The sequence below is a fragment of the Camarhynchus parvulus genome, chromosome 7 (assembly GCF_901933205.1).
Source record: "Camarhynchus parvulus chromosome 7, STF_HiC, whole genome shotgun sequence".
NCBI lineage: Eukaryota > Metazoa > Chordata > Aves > Passeriformes > Thraupidae > Camarhynchus > Camarhynchus parvulus.
Window position 1 is genome coordinate 30,805,996 of NC_044577.1, and position 17,841 is coordinate 30,823,836.

General features: G+C 39.0%; 1 protein-coding gene across 7 annotated transcripts in view; it reads right to left on the reverse strand.

Annotated features, from left to right (window-relative positions):
• Window positions 1–17,841, reverse strand: part of NCKAP5 (NCK associated protein 5) — a 378,350-nt gene that overhangs the window by 168,478 nt on the left and 192,031 nt on the right. For all 7 annotated transcript variants that reach the window (XM_030952067.1, XM_030952070.1, XM_030952063.1 and 4 more), the window contains one exon: window positions 3,892–4,025. In XM_030952067.1, coding sequence (XP_030807927.1) covers window positions 3,892–4,025 — 134 coding nt within the window. The remainder of the gene's footprint in view (window positions 1–3,891; window positions 4,026–17,841) is intronic.

The following is a 17,841-nucleotide window of genomic DNA, read 5'->3' on the forward strand; positions in this document are numbered from 1 at the left end:
ACATCAACATGCTGATGCAATGCATAAAAATCTCCTTATCACAGCTGCAAGGAAAACAGTTATCATTCCCACTCACCTGTTGACAAGACAGAATGGAGCTAGGGGAATTACAATAATTGGAAAATACATGAAGGATGTGCCTAAACCTACAACCACACTGTTCTTTTATGCCAAGTGCTGTAGCAGTCATTTTTTCCCTTGTCAGAAGCAACAGGCTTAACCCTACAGTCAATACTAAAGGGAGAGGAATATACAGTCTAGTGAGAATTGCACTCATCCCATTCACAGGGCCCTGGCAGATCAAACAAGGACCATTTCCTACTTTTCCAATAACATCTAAAAGCCTGAGGCAATTTTCCAGTCACAGACATTGGTACCAATAAACAACACAACTTTAACTGAAATAGTTTTTGAAATTTACCCAAAAGGGATTTTAAGATTTGATAACGGGGTCTTCAATTACTGTTTCCAGATACTCTTTATAATAGTGTTTATTGAACTTGTTTCATTCAGACCAAAATAGTGATCAAAGTAACTTAGGTAAAGCTACTTCTTTTACTGCTTTAACATTTAATCACAGTTTAGTCACCTGAACTGTATGCATTCCACAGACAACAAGTTCTATTGCTTACTGATGTACAGCAGGGAAACGCAATCAATTTATATTGTGTCTATTAGTGTGCTTTTTACAATGATACCATAAATCACACCTACTGCTGTGGGCAGAGTTGCTGCATTTCTGTTCCTACAGTTGTAGAAAAATGCTGAAAGCAGGAAAAGCACAGCTGAAACCAACAGCAAGGAGGTAAATGAGACAGTGTACAACAACAAAAATGGGAAACTCAGACTGCATGGCACTGTCTTGGAAGAAACTGGGCTGATTTCTTTTTATAGGGTAAGTCTCTGTGCATTTAGGGACTGTGCAAGGGTTACAATGCCATGCCAAAAAGAACCTTATGGAATTTAACAGCTTCAGAGAAGCAATAGGTCTCAGGGGGTTTAAGAAAGAAAACATCAAGTATTTCAACTCAAGGTGAGATTATACTAAGGCAATGGAAAGATAACAGCATCCAACTACAGTGTAAAAACCCAACTTGAGTATTAAATATTTTCCCTGCAAGGTTTCTCCACACCTCAAACATATTTCATCGCTAATAAAATTAAAACGCAGATTTAAAACTACATGGACACATGTTACAATTCTGGAAAAGAAACTTCAGTTTAAAAGCTCTTTCAGCAGGTATCACATATTTATCAAACTAACTACTGTGTCACATTAAGGCTCTGGCAGATTTATGCAGGTGTTAAGAAAGAGAACTTCGATTTATTTCAGACTACTAGGCTGAAATACTGCTTGCTTGGTAACAACAAAAACTTCATTCAATAAGAAACCCCTCACCTTCTGAAGTCCTCCATCTCAAACCATATGCCTATATGACAGATTAAAGTTTCCCCACAATTTCATTTAGGAATAGGGAGCATTGCTCCCCTGATTACAAAGGTCAACTTACAGATTACCACCAACTATTATATTTCACTCTTTCCATCAAGCAAAGAAAACAGTTTGAAATGTAAAGAAATATATGTAGAAATGTCTAGGTAAACCCTCTCAGTTCAGGAATTACACATACTTAAAAGATTTATGCTGTAGTCTATGTTCTTACGTTGATCTATCCACATCTGAAAGATAGAATGTTTGAGTCCAAAATATTATTCTCTAGTCATCTTCTTCACTTGGTTTTAACATTTCCTCCCATCATTATTTGTCTTGTCCTGTTTAATTTGCTCAAATTAAGCAAAGGTTGCAAATCCTTCAAACAATACAGAATCTTTAAGCAGCACAAGATTACCCAGCTTCCAATTTCATTGTTTGTTCAAACAGGGTAAGAAAAAATACACTCATTTAGAGAGAAAGTCTGTTTGTGTAAGCAAATATCTTAATATTCTACTAAAGATCAGCAAAAATAACCCTTAATATTCATCATAATAAAATGTTGTAAAATAAAATATTTCAGTGACATATTCTCTTCCTAGTATCTGGCCTACACTAAAATAAAGCCAGAGCCTGATGAGGCCAGCAGGAGTTTTCCTCACTGGAATAACAAGGCTAACCAAGCTGCCATTAATGAAAAATGATATTTAAGTTTGCCTTCAAACAGTTTAGCCATTGTGCAGACAGCCTTAAAAAGAACATAATGCTGATTTAGAGGGCCTTCACCTTTATCTAAATCAGGGGGACAGACATAAAGAGACAAACAACTTTAATTCAAAGAACTTGTGTCCCTCTGCTTCTCGATAGACCCAAGCACGCTCAACTGCAAATAGAAGTGAAAGAAAAAGAATGGATTAATTTGAAGATAGTGGACTTCAGGGATCCTGACTAATAAAATAGTTTTTCTTTTCAGAAACACGGTAGAAATGAATCAGATCACTGCAGTTCCACAGGAATAATGAAGAGCTCTCTTGAAAAGATCTGAATATGCATCAGTTAAAATTTTATGAAGGTACTGGGAGCATCACTCTAGAGACTGGCTGCCCCTCACCCCTGCTTTTCTTAACCATGGCTCCATCACCTCCAAAGTTAATTTCACAGGTTTCTAGCTATTGCAGTAATATTAGTGTTCTAAAATCAGGACCTCAGGAAATTCTTCCTTAAACAACGATTAATATACTATAGAGCAAAATATTCTAACCAGGAACACTCATGGGGTGGATTTATTTTGTGTACATTACTCCAGGAGTCTCATCAGAATAAGTAAAATTGAAATCGAGGATCAATGAAGAGGAACAATAGAAAACTAAAAAAGAAATATCCTTAGCATTTTTAATGGAGATTTCAGAATTAACTGAACATTTAACGATTTTTGAAATAGTTTTTTTGAATTCAGCAGAGAATTAATGCAAATTTTTCCAAACACAAAATAACAGAGGAGAACAAATTTTATTAATGCTGTCAATGGTTTTTGCAGTGTTGCCTAGAAACCCAGATTCAAATCAGAGGAGCAGCATGGCAAACACCGAGGAAATAAGGAAAAAAACACAAAAAATGCCCAAAGCAGAAAACTCTAAAACCCCCAAGAAACCTAACCAATAATAAAAGGAAAAAACCCTCCAGGGTTCAGTTTATTAAACTGAACTTGAGCTTTTAACAATTCAGTGCTAAGGGAAGGAGTTAATATTCAGCCTTGATGGAAAATATACATGAAATTCCATTGTCTCTTTTGATTTTTTGGATTGTTTTGTTTCTGTGCACATGAGAAAAACAATGAAAAAAAATCTGTTTGCTATACAAGATCTCATCATGCATCATGAAAACAATAAATAACTCAAATCCTTAATATTATCATACGAATGGTTTGTGTTAATCTCTGTTCTAAACTGGTTCTCTTGTAAATGGAGCTCTGCTCTAGCCCAAAGCTTTGGCCCAGGAAATGCAGGAAAAGATTTGAAGCAGGTCCAAGCAGGATGAGTTTGCCCAAAGGCTTCACTTTTTCTTCCTCTCTTTATTCAGATTGATCAAACCCATTCTCGCTTAAAAGACACAAACAGCCACATACTGACTTACCCGTGGCATGCACTTCTTGAGAAGTGAAGACCTACACTTAGAAAATTATTGGGAATTTTAGCAAACACAAAATCCCTAGAAATTAAAATTTTCACCACCCCATAAAATGATGGCATAAACCTTTTCAGTATCCCAACAATCATTTAGCCAAGAGCCTGTGGTGTTTATGGAATTTCCAAGGGAGAGCAGGTTTTGCTTTAGATTAGATCCATTTGAGTTATCAACAGGTGTGGACAAAGGATGTTTCTGCCATAGAAAGGCAGAAACCACCAGCACCAAAGGATGTTTTTGCCATCTTTTGGACGCAGTTTACTGGTGGTACATACCTGGAAAACTGCTCCTGCAGCCCCCGCATCTGGGCTCTGCTCCGCTCCGACTCCAGCGTCACCTCCCGTAACCGTTTCTCACTCTCAAGTCTCAAATGTCTTTCTTCCTCCAACTCATGTATCAGCTTCTCACGCTGAAAGGCCATAAAAATTTATGCATTAATTTTACACATAAACATCAGTTTCAGGAAAAAATTTGGGAAAAATCATCCAAAAAATCAAAATAATTACCCCACTACACCAGTGACCTCTTTTTTGTGCAGCAATGTTACAGAGGGAAGAATTTGTTCAGAATATTCCACCACACTGAGCTACCCTTCCTCAGCTCACTTATGGATGTCAGCATATTGAAAAACAAACACTCACCCTCTCCTTCGAAGTGCTTTTCCTTTACCTCCATTCAAAATAAATACAAAAAATTATATTTGAGATCTGTGACCCATCTTTCTTGAATGCAGACATGGGAAGAATGAAACAAATCAAGAGGTCAACTTGTCGCCCATCCCTGAATGTTTCAACCTCACAAGGAGGAAATGAACCTGATTCTGCAGCCACTGGTTTTCTTGTTTTGGCTGACAGGAGGATCCCTATCAGTAGAACAGAGTTTATTTGTATTTACTTAGTGAAATACTATGATAATGAATATGTTTTTAAAATCTGCGTACAAATTAAACCAATACAGGAGTGATAAAAGTGTCATTAATGTTACTAACAGCTCTCAAAGGCAAGTAGGACATGGGTTTTGCTAATTCTTAAAATGTAGGACCCAAAAACCCAACCCACACCATCCTAAATCTACATAGGTCATGGCCCAACCCTTTAAAAAAACAAAACAACCAAAAAAAATCATCATGTAAAGGGTACCTAAAGATTTTAAAATCTTAATTCAATAGTGGCTAAATATGATTTAAGAGGAGCATAAAAATTAACCTAAAATTATTAAAAATGTTACTGCAATTTAAAAAAATGTATTTACAGGTTTTTCCATGTGACCCCTATTAAACAGAAATGAAGTGAAATTAAATTTCCTCCTTGTGAATTTAAATGAGAAAACAAATCAATAAAACCCCCAAGGATTTTATGTGGCACTACATTATTCTCTGTCAGTGATGGGGTTCCCATGCCTAGGAACAGCTTAGGTCACTGTAAAGCTACAGTGGGCTCCCCACCCATCTGCTTTGTGCCTATGGTGCAGGGAGATTTGCAGCCTGTCAGACAGCCTGATGTAATTCCATGTCTGACCTAAATTTTCATGGCATACCTGCAAAAACGTATATAAAAATTATCCATACAGTTTCATTAGTAAATAACAGAGTTAACTTAGAGATAAGCCATTAAATGGGGGAGACAGGCTATTTGTACAAATCTCACAGCTATAAATCTTATTGGATAATAATTTACAATAGCAGTAACCAGGGGACCAAAAATATGAACATTGCCAAGTGGAAAACGGATCTTAAAGACAGTGATAAATAAGCAGGTGCCACAAAGGGAGGCTGCAAAGGTTTAAATGAAATATCTATATGCTTGTGAAAAAATAGGGGGAATTACTCAGAGAACAGAGTGGTTCTGTCTGGTTGACCATATGTAATGCCTGGAAAATGGAAAACTGCAGAAGAAGAAACAAATTACTGGCAAATAAATACATTGTTCTAACTGAATTATCTAATCACTGTCCTTAGTGTTACGTAGCCATGTCCTGCCAGGTGCTGAGTAATCCTCACTTTCTGTAGCGAGTTCAGCACCAGGCAGAAGACAGCACTTGGCTCACAGAGGATAACTCAGGTTAATGATATGGGAGGAATATTCACAGCAGTCAGTATTGCTCCAGCTTAGATCCCATCAATGCCAACTTCAAAATGATCCTGCTCCAGGAGCTCTTGCTGAATGCTGTCAGCATCTTCACTGCTGCTAAAGGGACATCTAGGACCTCCAAAGTCAGTGGGCAACAAGGAAAATGACATAAAAGAAATATAGAACTACCACCTAGGACTTAAGAAAAGCTTGCAGAAGATACTGGTGTCTACAGAAACTGGGCTTGAAACCAAATATGCAGCTGTTCCTTCAGGAACTGAAAAGCCACCTGGGAGGAAACTCAGGCGCTACTATGAACACCTGAGTGGCCAAGCTGACCCAAGGCTGTGCCTGAGAAACCTGACACAGTAAAGCTGAATTACAATGGACTGCAAACCAGAGATTCAGCCACATCTTCAAGCTTAGTCAGCATCACAACAGCCACAATGATCTTATTCTGATACAGCAATGTCACAGCACAAGCCACAGTCAAGACAGCAATGATACACAGAGCATCATCATACAGTTTCAGAAGGCTTTAGGCATTCACCCAAACAGAATAACACCGTACCACATCAGAAAGCTTCAAGCATCTGCCCTTCTTGTTCTTCAGCCCAACCTTTTATACCCCCCATGTTCATGCACTGCACCAGTGTGCCCTCTGCTCCCTTTGGTGGTTGGTCAGTGCCCCTGGGCACTCCATGGCTCATTGCTGTCAGTGCTGTTGTCCTGCTTTTCACAGCTGTAAACCCATGTTTTACATGGTTTACAGATGAGGCTGCGGATGAAGCTGGGTCAGCCCCACTCCCAATTACCACCAAGTGTGTACCTACACAGCAGCTACCTCTGCATGTCTGCCATGCTGACCATGCTCTGGTCCCCAAATGAATCTTCCCACACGATGTACAAAGCCAGATCTCCACAGGTAGGACAGACAAAAAGTGACACTCTAAAAAGCAGATGAGTCTCCTGCTCTCCTGTCCTGCAGAAGGTCTGTGCTGTACCTACAGCCACGTTCCTGCCCAACACAAACCCCCACCTTCTGCAAGAGAACTGCATAGACAGCACAGACCCAAACTTCTCCCTACAGGTCAAAGAGCTGTACAAGCTATTTCTTAGTTTCATTTACCTCTTGCTGATAGGTCAGAGAATGCTGTTGCTGCCATTTACTCCTTCTGTTCACATGGGGAAGGCTGTGTGATAACACACATCCTACACAAAGAGATCAGCAAATCCACATGGGGACTTTTTTCTCAAGAAGAAAGAACGTAGGAATTACCTTAAGAAAAGTAATCTTAAATGAGCAACACATGTACATTACAAGAACAATAACATCTCAGGAATGAAATCCCTAAACATTAGGAAATTCTGAAATGAGTCCAGTTCCAATTCAGCCACCTCATGGGCAAGAATTACAACACATTATTAGTTATATGAGCACGTACTGTTGCTGTACAGAGCGCCTGCTCCTTTCAGGTTTAGGGATGAACAACAAACCAGTCACAGGGCTACAAGACCAGAAACAACAGCACTGACCTATGGCCCTGGAATTCTGGGTTCTCTTCCTAGCTCATCCTGCATGAATGGGGCCAACACTTGCCCACAGGACATCTGCACAGCAACAACACCATCAGTCCTCACTGCCAGGATTCTTCACAGGAATTTATTGGCAACCTTGCAGCACTTCTGCCATTTCTTGCAGGCAGAAAGCAGATCTGCTTTCAGCCAGATCACAGACAGTAAATACTGTGAAGTGGGGAGAAAAAGGTGCAAGAGACCACCCACACTTGGGAAGTTTTCAGTCTGCAGGACACAAAACACTGAAGTATACTACACAGAGAAAGTAGCTCCCAGCAGTAGTGACCTTATCCACCAGAAAAGAGAACTAGATTTTTATTCAAACTCAGAAAATCCATAATGAAGTGTCAAAAGAGAGAAGTGAGCCTAACATACAGAAAGGCCAGGATTAAAAAGAGATTTTTTAGATTTTTTGTCTCCTGGAAGAAGAAAAAATATCCCTGAACTTTGCAGGAATTTTGTGCTGACATAATGCACTTTGTAGGCTCCTCTGTGCTAACCCCACTTTTTTCCTGTGCACAAAAAAAAAAAAAGGTGTGTGAGAAGAAATAAACAGAACTGGTTAAAGGTTTTATAGTGAATATAAGTTTAATAGAAAGAAATAGAATTAGCATGCTAAGTGAAGAAAAGGTTGAATAAAAAAAGTGTCATGTGAAATGCTTCAGTACATTTTAACACTAGAAAAAACATTGCCATCTTCCAATGAAGTTATGTATTCCCACTTGCCTATTCCTCTTTAATTGCAGATTCTTCTCTCCACAAGCTCTGCTTTAACTATTTTTCCCTGCTTCCCGTCCTTGCCTTTGCAGCACAGCTGTACCCTTCCCTTCTTAGAAGCATAACCTTTTCTTGATTCTTGCTTCCCCTTTTCAGCCTCCCCAGAGAGCCTGACTTTCATCACACCACCCAGTCAAATTCCTGATAACTTTCCAAACAGGCAAAAAATTCATGTGAACAAACTGGAGTGAAAGACAGTGTTAGCAAACTCTACTGATACTTTCCTGCAAGTACCAGAATATTTTAGCACAGAACAAAGTTTCAGGGGCTGCTCATTATGCTCCTGAGCCAGAGCCTGCACTTCAGCAAGCTCCTTCTCGTGTAGCTGTAGAAATGTTCATGTCAAAATGTTTCATTCCTCACCCAGGCAGGGACATGCACCTCATGTTAAGTCGTCTTCTAAAAGTTAAGGAAGGAATCCAATCTGAGCTATTCGCGATCAAAACAAAACGCACGGAAACTATTTATAACTAGATTGGAAGGAAGGCATGTGTTTGACAGAAAAATGTGATTTGTTCCTCAGCACTCCATGAAGAGACCAAGAAGCACCATTTATTCTCAGAGTTACTGGCTAATAGCTGTGCTCACAGTCTAAGGACTAACCCAAGTGTCTGCCAAGAGGAGCTCAACCATTTGTGTCTCCCTTAATTACCTTGGGAAGTGCCACAAATGTCAGCACCCAGTTCTTTCACGTTTTACCCAAGTGCCAAGTCTGGTGTGCTGAGTGAGGAACTGTGGGTGTGGATGGGGCAAGTGGCAGCCTGGAAGGCAGACATGCACATGGTGCTGTGGGGTGAGGGATGCACAACAGGTCCTTTGCTTCTGCACAGCCTGACACCAGCACATGGAGGGAATGTGTGGCACAGAAATGCTGATGTCTTACCTCTTTTTCATTTCAGGGCTATTTCATTGTTAACTTTAAATCTAGACATGGATGACACTAAAGCCTTCCATGTCAGGGACCTGGAGTTTTACCTCCTTTACCTGTTACTGCTGGTAAAAATCACCAAATGTCTCATCAGAATGAAAGGACCAACTCCATGAAAATACTTCTCAGAGAAGTACTTGGTGATTTCTCCTCATTAGGGTCAAGCATTTTAGTAACTCAAGCAGATTTGTCATTCTTCATCTCCCTATCTTTATCTTAGTGTACAAACTTTTTTGTAATTTTTTGTACTCCACATCCTGCTGAAGATGGGAAGCAGAAGCAAAGCTGACCCAAGGCTGAGGTCAGCCTACCACATCAGAGCATTTTCTTTTTAAGTTGTTAATTTATCTTTCACATAAAAAATCATACCATCATAATCAATAATTTTATCTGTATGTTAAAGAAAAACTTGTCTGTGTGTCAAGATGACTGCAAGTGAAGAATTAGAGGTATGGGGCAGCACACACACCATGCAGGCTGTACAAGGCATTGTTATCCATCAGAGACAGCTCAACACTTCCATTAGGAACTGCTCCCTCCTCCTTCTGTTTAGCTTATCCTTGGCTCTTATGAAAAGCAGCTCTTCAGAATAGCTAGATATAACCTGACTGATTAGTCCAAATATCAAAAACATCTTAAAAGGGGCACACATGAAATCTCATAATTAAGGTTATAAGTAGGGGAAAGAGCTACTGATTAAGTAGAAATAAGAATCCCTTAGTCTTGAATTTGTTCTTTGCTTCCTCTGTGCCTCATAAGAAAGGGTTTACTATGGTGCTGCTAATTATGCAAACATGGGACCAATATTTTGTCAAAAAAAGTCTATATGACAATATTTAGCACAGGCTTAATGTTGCCTAGAATCAGGCTAATAACCTTCACATTAAATTTTTAACAACTACTTTAAAACATTTGCTAAAGAGGGTCACAATTTCTGTGTAATTAATATTGATTTCAAACAGATACTTTGCAATGAATTTAAATAATGGGAAGAAAAGATTAAAATACTTTTTGGTTTAGAGTTTGAAGTACAATTAAGTCATTGCAAACCCAAACTGAGTTTTTATGTATTTATTTTTAAGGCATTTTCTGATGCTGCTCCTCTGATACCTTGCCATAAAAGTCATAATTTAACAGACTCATAGCCTGGTTTACAACACAACATCCCACGAGCCAGAGAGAATGTAGACACAGAGTCGACAACAAAGACAACTGAACGAAGCAAACAAATAGCAGCTACTAGAAGCACACTAAAATTAGTTTTTCTAGCAAAGTCAATGCCCAACACTCTTATGAATCAATGTGCACATTCAAAGTATTCAAATCCACTGTTTTATCACCCTTGTATGCCCTTTTGAAAGACTGCTGCAGGCAGGAGCCATAGAACAGCCCAGGACAAGAGATGAGAGAGGGATGGTGAAGCAGTTCCCTTTTTCAATAATCAATTATGAAATATTAATTGAAATAGAAACTGGGATTTGCAACTTGGTCTCCCAGTTGGTTTAACAAAGTAACTCATTCTTTCTGATGCAATGAATCTTTAATTCTCCCAACAAAATGCCTGGTGATCAAATGGTATTTGTTCAAGTGCCACAAAACACACCTGAGTCCCAGCTGCTCATGGCCCAAGCAGCTGGGGAAAGTATAAATGTCCCCTGTGATACAGGTATTTTGTAAGAGCTTGTGTTTGGGCCTTGCAAATCAAACAGATCAAGGTGGTTCTCCCTCATCTCTCTTACACAGAAGGTGGGTGGAATCCCTTTGGTGAGATTTTCCCCTCTCTCCAGAGGCAGGTGGACTTGCTTATCCCCCTCCTGCAAAGCCCAGGGCTCTTCCCCCAAACTCCTCACATGCAACCTGGTCCCAAATTCAGCTCCCTATTTGAACCTATCTCACTCACAAATGACAGGAAAGAAATGTGATTAAAAACCAGAGAGCATATACCATTTTTTATTTCATCACAAATTGCACTGGGTACTGAATTTTTGTTCAAATTAAAATGAGTCAAACTTCAGTGTCCTTTGTTTGCCACTCATCGATCCCTGTTAAACCAAATGTTTCTCATTCTGTAATCAATACTTCTCTGCAAAAATAAACCCAGGCACTGACAAACAACTTTGCAGAACATTGCAGCATTCCTTGTAGCGGACTTTGTCAGCATGAAAAAACATTTCCCCATAGAATGGGGAGAAAAGAAATGCACTGCTTATTGTGCTTATTACAACTTTTACAGGCTGCTTAAAGCTGAATTATTTTACTGAAGAAAGACTGATTAAATTAATCAGCTATTGAAGGCAGGGCTTTCCAACAGTGGCAGTTAATATGCCCTTGTCCCTCATTACCTTTTTCAGCTACACTGGGAATACTGACAAATACACTGAAACATCCAAAGCCTTCCCAGGGATGAAGATACAGGTGTATTTAAAGCACAGTGAAGCACTGAAGTGAAAACAGCAACAACATAAACACTTGGAGGGTTCATGGAAGGAGAAGTAGCTTTACTTCCAGGTCTTTTCAAAATAAGGAAGTTAATAGTGACGGTCTGTGGCTGCTTTGCAATCAAAATGAATTTTTTCATTTCACCTTTCACCTGACAGACTTGTACTACAGAGGCTAAGGAAGACATTGCCTTGGTTTATATTAAACTCTACTTTTTTTCCCCAATTATTTTATGATGTAACCATTTTCCTTAAACTTATTCCTGCTACAGCTTTGCAACAGTAGGATATAAATAGTATAAAAAGCAGTATCCTAATTTTAGGCTGGTATCTTCTAGCTTTTTCATACCAGTAAGAAAAAATGATGGCTCTTGAGAACAGCGTTCTGCTCCAAAAGTGACAGGCTGCCCAAAAAAAAACAGAGAAAAATCTAACTGACATTAAATAATTTGTTTCAGAATTTTCTAAAAACGCCTTGAAACCAGTTAAAATTAAATAATTTGAAGCAAATCATGCATGTTCCACTATGAAATTTCTTTATGCTAGCACATCTGTCTCTTTAGCTTCATCTCAGATAGCATAGGTATCCCATGAGTTTCAGATGTAAAACTCAAGCTTTTCTCACCTCTACAATGAACAACAAAGCAGGAAATGCTCATTATTATTATTGTTAGTCATATTTTGGTGACAGCAATTTACACACTTCATATTGTTGGGTGATAAAGCTGCTCCAGAGCCATTCAAGGAAATTAGAAACTGTTTCTTGGTGTAGTTACTCCTTCTGAACAAAATAAGATGCTAGATTTCATTGTGCACTAGCTCAAAATTGCCACCATGTGGAGGGACAGCAACTTAATTTAGCATTATTTATACTGCATTGATATGGTTTTAATTGCATGTGTGCGACAGAATAACTGCTGTGCTGAAGCTCCTTTATCATTGCAAGCCTACAATTAATCTGAATTAGGCAGGCTATTACCCCAGCAGTCCTGTATATATAGCTGGAGTTGTGATAACATTTATTTTACAAGGAAAAAAAAAATTAAATAGCTCATAAAACCTTTTGGCTGAGAGCTGGATAGTGAGCACCACTGCCTGCCCATCCCCTCCAGGAGCTGTGGTGAACATCCACTGCTCCAAAAGGGAGCTCTGACTGCCCAGCAGCTCTTTCATTCTGTGAAACACCCAATGACAGGCCACCAAATATCAGAGTCACCTTGGGAAAAAAAATTAAATAGCAAAAAATGCCCCTCACAGTCTTTGAGGAATTAACAGACTGAAGTGAACTCTGTGTCCTGGGGACACACACAGCTGCAGACACAGCCCCTGGCAGCAGAGAGGCACAGGTGGGCTCCACACAGGTGGGACACCTGCACCCAGCAGCCATCACTCTCTCAGCTCCTTAAAGCTCATCTCAATCATATTTGCAGTGTTGAATGGAGTCAAGTAATACATATAATTATAATACATATTCTATCTTTATTTTATATATATAAATATTATATACATTCATATATAAATATATAAATATTGTATATAATACATCATATATAAACATAATATATACATATATTATATATATTTATATATTATATAAATATTACATATTTATTGCATATATTATTACATATTAAAAATATAATACATATTTTGAGAATCTTGTCTCCCTAATAAAACTATTGCTATTTACTCAAATTCACAATTGCTAGCCCAAGTTTGAAGACTTGCTTCAGGTCTTAGGACAATTCATGTCTCCATTTTAAACATTATTTTATTACAGTTTGAATGGTGTATAGAGAATACTATTAGTAAACCTGAAGTCCCACATAGTCAGGTCATGATTATTTTTTTAATTAGTAATCTTTAAATGATAACACTTTTAAAAATGAATTTGCAAATGTAATTGAGCTTCTAATAGCTTCTACAGACAGCAATTAAAGAAATCTAATTTCTCTAAATTAAATATAATGAAATATTTTTCAAGTTCAAATAAAAACTTGCAAACTGTATTCAGATAAATAAAATCCATATGAACATCTAGTATTCAAAAGTGTGAAGTAAAAAACTCTGTCAATAACAAAATTAGAAAGAGTGGCATTGCTAAGGAAAAATAAAGGAAAAAAAATTCCTGAAACATCTTAGATAACAGTGGGTAATTATAATTTCAAGCCCTTTGCCACATGCTTTTTTTGTAAGGTGACTTGCATTACATTAAGATTTCTAAGTAGGCATAAAGCTGTTTAGGCTTTTTTTATACCAGGTACATACAACATCTTCTTAATTAGAACCAATGTTATATAATCAAGGTGACCAGTTTACAAAGAGCCTTGTCTATTTCAGCTGCAAATAAGCAAAAATCCCCAGTCTCTGTTTATGTTTCCCACTTGTTTGATTCCAAAAGTTTTATAATAATGGTGTTTGAACCATAAAACAGCACAAAGGAGTGTGTGTAGAGAACAACTTGCAAGAGCCAACCCACCTGGGCCAGCAAAGTGTCAGTTGTTTGATTCAGTGTCAGTTGTTTGATTCTCCTACAATTTTCTATCAGATCTGCAATTCTCAAACATTTCCTGAAGGGACATCAACGTAGCAACACAGAAAACAGAAGGTAAAATGTTGCCTGGCAAAACAAATGCTCCAGCTCACAGAAATAGAACTGAGGTTTTGGAACTTGACTTTACCCTAAGAACAAAACTGTATCTGTGAATAAATAAAACTGGCACCAACACATGAACTATAACACAGGTATAGCCTGCATTTGCACATCTAAATGCTCACAGACTGAGAGTTCAGAGCTGAATGTTCTGCTGGTGACACACTGCAGGCTTCCCAGCCACTTTCTAGTGGATTTATTTGAACAAACAGGCCATGGAATGAACTCCCCATTCACAAAGATAAAAAATAAATTAACCCAAAGATAAGAAATAAATGATCCAAGAAGGATCCAAGTTCAAGAACATGCCTGATCTCATGGGACACTGTCTATATTTGGCAGGCAGAAATTCCCTCTTGGATCAGAAGTCTTGCAGCGAGGGCCAGAAGATTTGTGTGAAGTTCTCTCAAGTACATTACAAGTTCTTTGCACTTTTTGTGACCTACAGCAACAGCTGTGCTCTGTGTAGGTGCACAACATGAGCCTCAGGCCACATGATTTAGGGTAATTTCCACACTTGCACTTGCTGAGGTTGCATTTAATTTTTGATGTGACACTGGTTTCTTTAATAGCTAAGTAATAGGTATTTGCTGTCAGTTTGGATGAAATTTCAGCCTAGACACAGACTTCAGGAGGAAGGAGTGAAGAGAAACCTTGAGGTCTGAAAACCAGGGTATCCCACAGGTCAGATTTACAAAAGTGTTTTTAAAAATTCATGTATTTTCCAGGTCCTGTCTTCATTGTTTGGAGTGTCTATAGAAAATAGTTCCATGAACTGTGGCAAACAGTGGTCATCTCAAAAGACTTACCTAAATTTCTTTTAACCAGGTTTATTTTGATAAGCCACTATGTAAACATTACCACAGAACAGTATTTTTTGCATACTTGCAAACGGCTATGAAGGCCAGACAGAGTGGGGGAAGAGAAGTACTTTGAAGACTATAAATTCACAGTCATGCTGGACTTTGATTTCTCAAACAGTAATGCCTGTCCATTTAAAAGAACTTGGAAGTTCTTTTAAGAAGTTCTTCCTAAGTCAGTGGAAGCTGATTTAGGAAGGTCATGGAATAGAGAGGACATTGAGAGAGAGATGGAACTGGGAACAATTTTCACAAGTTTCAAAATATAGCCTTGCAAAAATACTAGATATTTTAGAGAATTAGAACTGTGAAAGATTTATTGTAGTAGGACCACACGGAGTAAAAATATAGGTGATTAGCGTTAGAAGTAATAGCAGCATTGTGTGGCAAAGGCTAATAGGCTGAAAAACATTTATAATGTATTGTAATCAGGAAATAGGTTAGCTTCTGATGGAATGGTGTTGAGTTTTACACCTCTTATGTCTCACCCTTCATCGAGACTGATAATGGAATAAAATCTTTTAAAACACCTCTCAACTGCTCTACAGAACAGTGCCCAGCAGAAATAAAACACAGTTTTGAAAGGGGAGAAGAGAAGAGACAGGTAAAAAAGTCATAGAAAGTGATTTGTCACTCATGCTACACTTGCACGCCTGGGATGGATTTTAACCTATGGAATCCACATGAAGCAATGCAGTATTTCCTCTCCACTCCCTGCAGTGTGCAGGGAGGGGACACAGACCCAGAGCATGAGCCCCAAGGAGGGCCCAGCCACCAGGGAGATTCAGCTGTGCTGGTAGCCAAGGTCCCTGCCCCAGGTTGATCCCTCCTGATGGCACCTGGAGGCCACCAGGCTCTGCAGCCAGCAGAGGCTCAGCACAGGAACAAGGCCAGGCTTAGCGGAGCCCCCAGCAGGCTTTGAAGTAACCTGGGATGAAGGAGAAGATGGAGCAGCAACACAATCCCAGCCCATTCAGCTGGGGTGACAGTAACCCCCAGCAGGGACACAGCCACATCCTAAATGCCCTCTACTTATCTGCAGTGCCTCCTCTGCCACTGCCCAAGGTGGCCTTTAGATGATAGAAACGCTTTCTTTGCCAAAGGACTGGATGCTCGCACAACAAAGAGGCACGGGGCTGAATCGAGCGTTTCCTGCTTGGATCTGTGCTCCTGAGATAGGAGTTAAGGCAGCAGGATAAAACCAGGAAAAAATACACTTCTGAGAGTTTTATCTGGCTTGAGCAGATTGGTCAGTGGAACTCTGCTGCTCCAGGGAGCTCTGGGATTTACCCACAGGCTAGGATAGTGCGTGGTATTTTGCCCTGGTGCTGGGGAGTGTTAGGGCTTCTTCACCTTCTGCACTTCTCATTCATGTGTTTGTATTTCCTGCTAGTAAATAGGATGTCAAGGAGTTAATTGAAATAGATCTAAGGTTAAAGAAAATTTATGAGGCTGAGAGAAGCAGAACTTAACCATGCCAGTCATGAGATGTGGCTCAGAGCAGTCAACAGTGCCATCAGACCCCCACAGATCTGGGATAAAACAATAATTTCATTTTCACACACACTCTTGTATTTGCCTTTCTCAGCTGACACATTCAACACCTCTGGCATCACTACTTTGCTGCTACCTTTCCATACAGCATTTCTTTTCCTCAGGCACATTACAGCATTCCTCATGAGCATGTCAGATTTTATTACAGTTTTTCTGTGTCCACTTGCAGAGCCCATTTATGGTTGGTAAGTGACTGCAAAAAAAGTGCCTTATTTACTCAGCTGTTCCTTGCATTGATTCCAGAGTCCTGCTGCTTTCATTTTCTGACAAACGTGTCTGTTTTCCATATTTACCCCTCTAGCACTGCAGGCACTGCCATAGGCAGTAGGGAAATGCTGTGGTTTTTCTGTTTGCTGGCACATCTTCTGTGGTATTTTTAACAAAGCTGCCACTACAAAATCTTTATAAGTGCTGACAACACAGACACTCAAAAGAACTGACTCAACTTTCAGGGGCCAGCCTGAGTTTAAAGGTCTGGTACCTGGCAGAACATGAGAAAAAAAAACCCAAGCAATTTTTCATGCAGTTTTTAATTGATTTGCTGGTAAAAATGAAATAATTAAAAGACTTTTTCTCCACCTGATATAATTTTGCACTATCAGTTTTCAGTAATAGGTCCATTTGAATTTCTGTTTGTGTTTCCAGAGACCAAATTCAGCTCAACTCTAAGTGCCAGCCTTTAGAGGCTCCACTCTTTTAGTCCCATTTATTACTAGAACAAGTAGCCTGGATGCACTTGTACAGCTGAAGGTCAGAAACAGATATAAAAACTCTGACACTTAACTTCTCTGGTCTTCATTACCACATTAATCTTTTTATGCAGGATTATCTGTTTTATTGGATTTAACCCTAGTTTATCCTCATCTATTAACTGCACATAGTCACATACACTTCTCATTTAAGACAGAAAATAACAATCTGGCTTTTTCTCAACTTAATAGTGAGTGGTGACAATTTTAAGTGTTAGCTTGATATTCCTGAAGAGAAGAAATATGTTTCCTTTTCTACAGAAAAAACTAACTACTAGAACCAAGTAGTGTATCTCTATCCTCTTCTGCCACTTCCACCTTCAGCACTTAGCTGAAAAAAATCAGCAGCTATTAGACTGAGCAGAAGTTCTGCTCCCGGACAATGAAACACATTATCACATAATTAAAACTCAGGACTTTGCATGAACATTTTCTATCATGCAGTGCACTGAAACAGGAGTCAGAAGAGTCATTCTGAATTTTTTAGTATCTTTTGGCCAGCACACTAAATTTTCAGATCATTTCCACACGCAGCTCCCTTGTCTTTCCCTGGGGCAGAAACTTTAAAAGCAGGAGAGTGACCCCTTTGCCCTGAATCAGGGAGCTCAGCAAGGCTTTA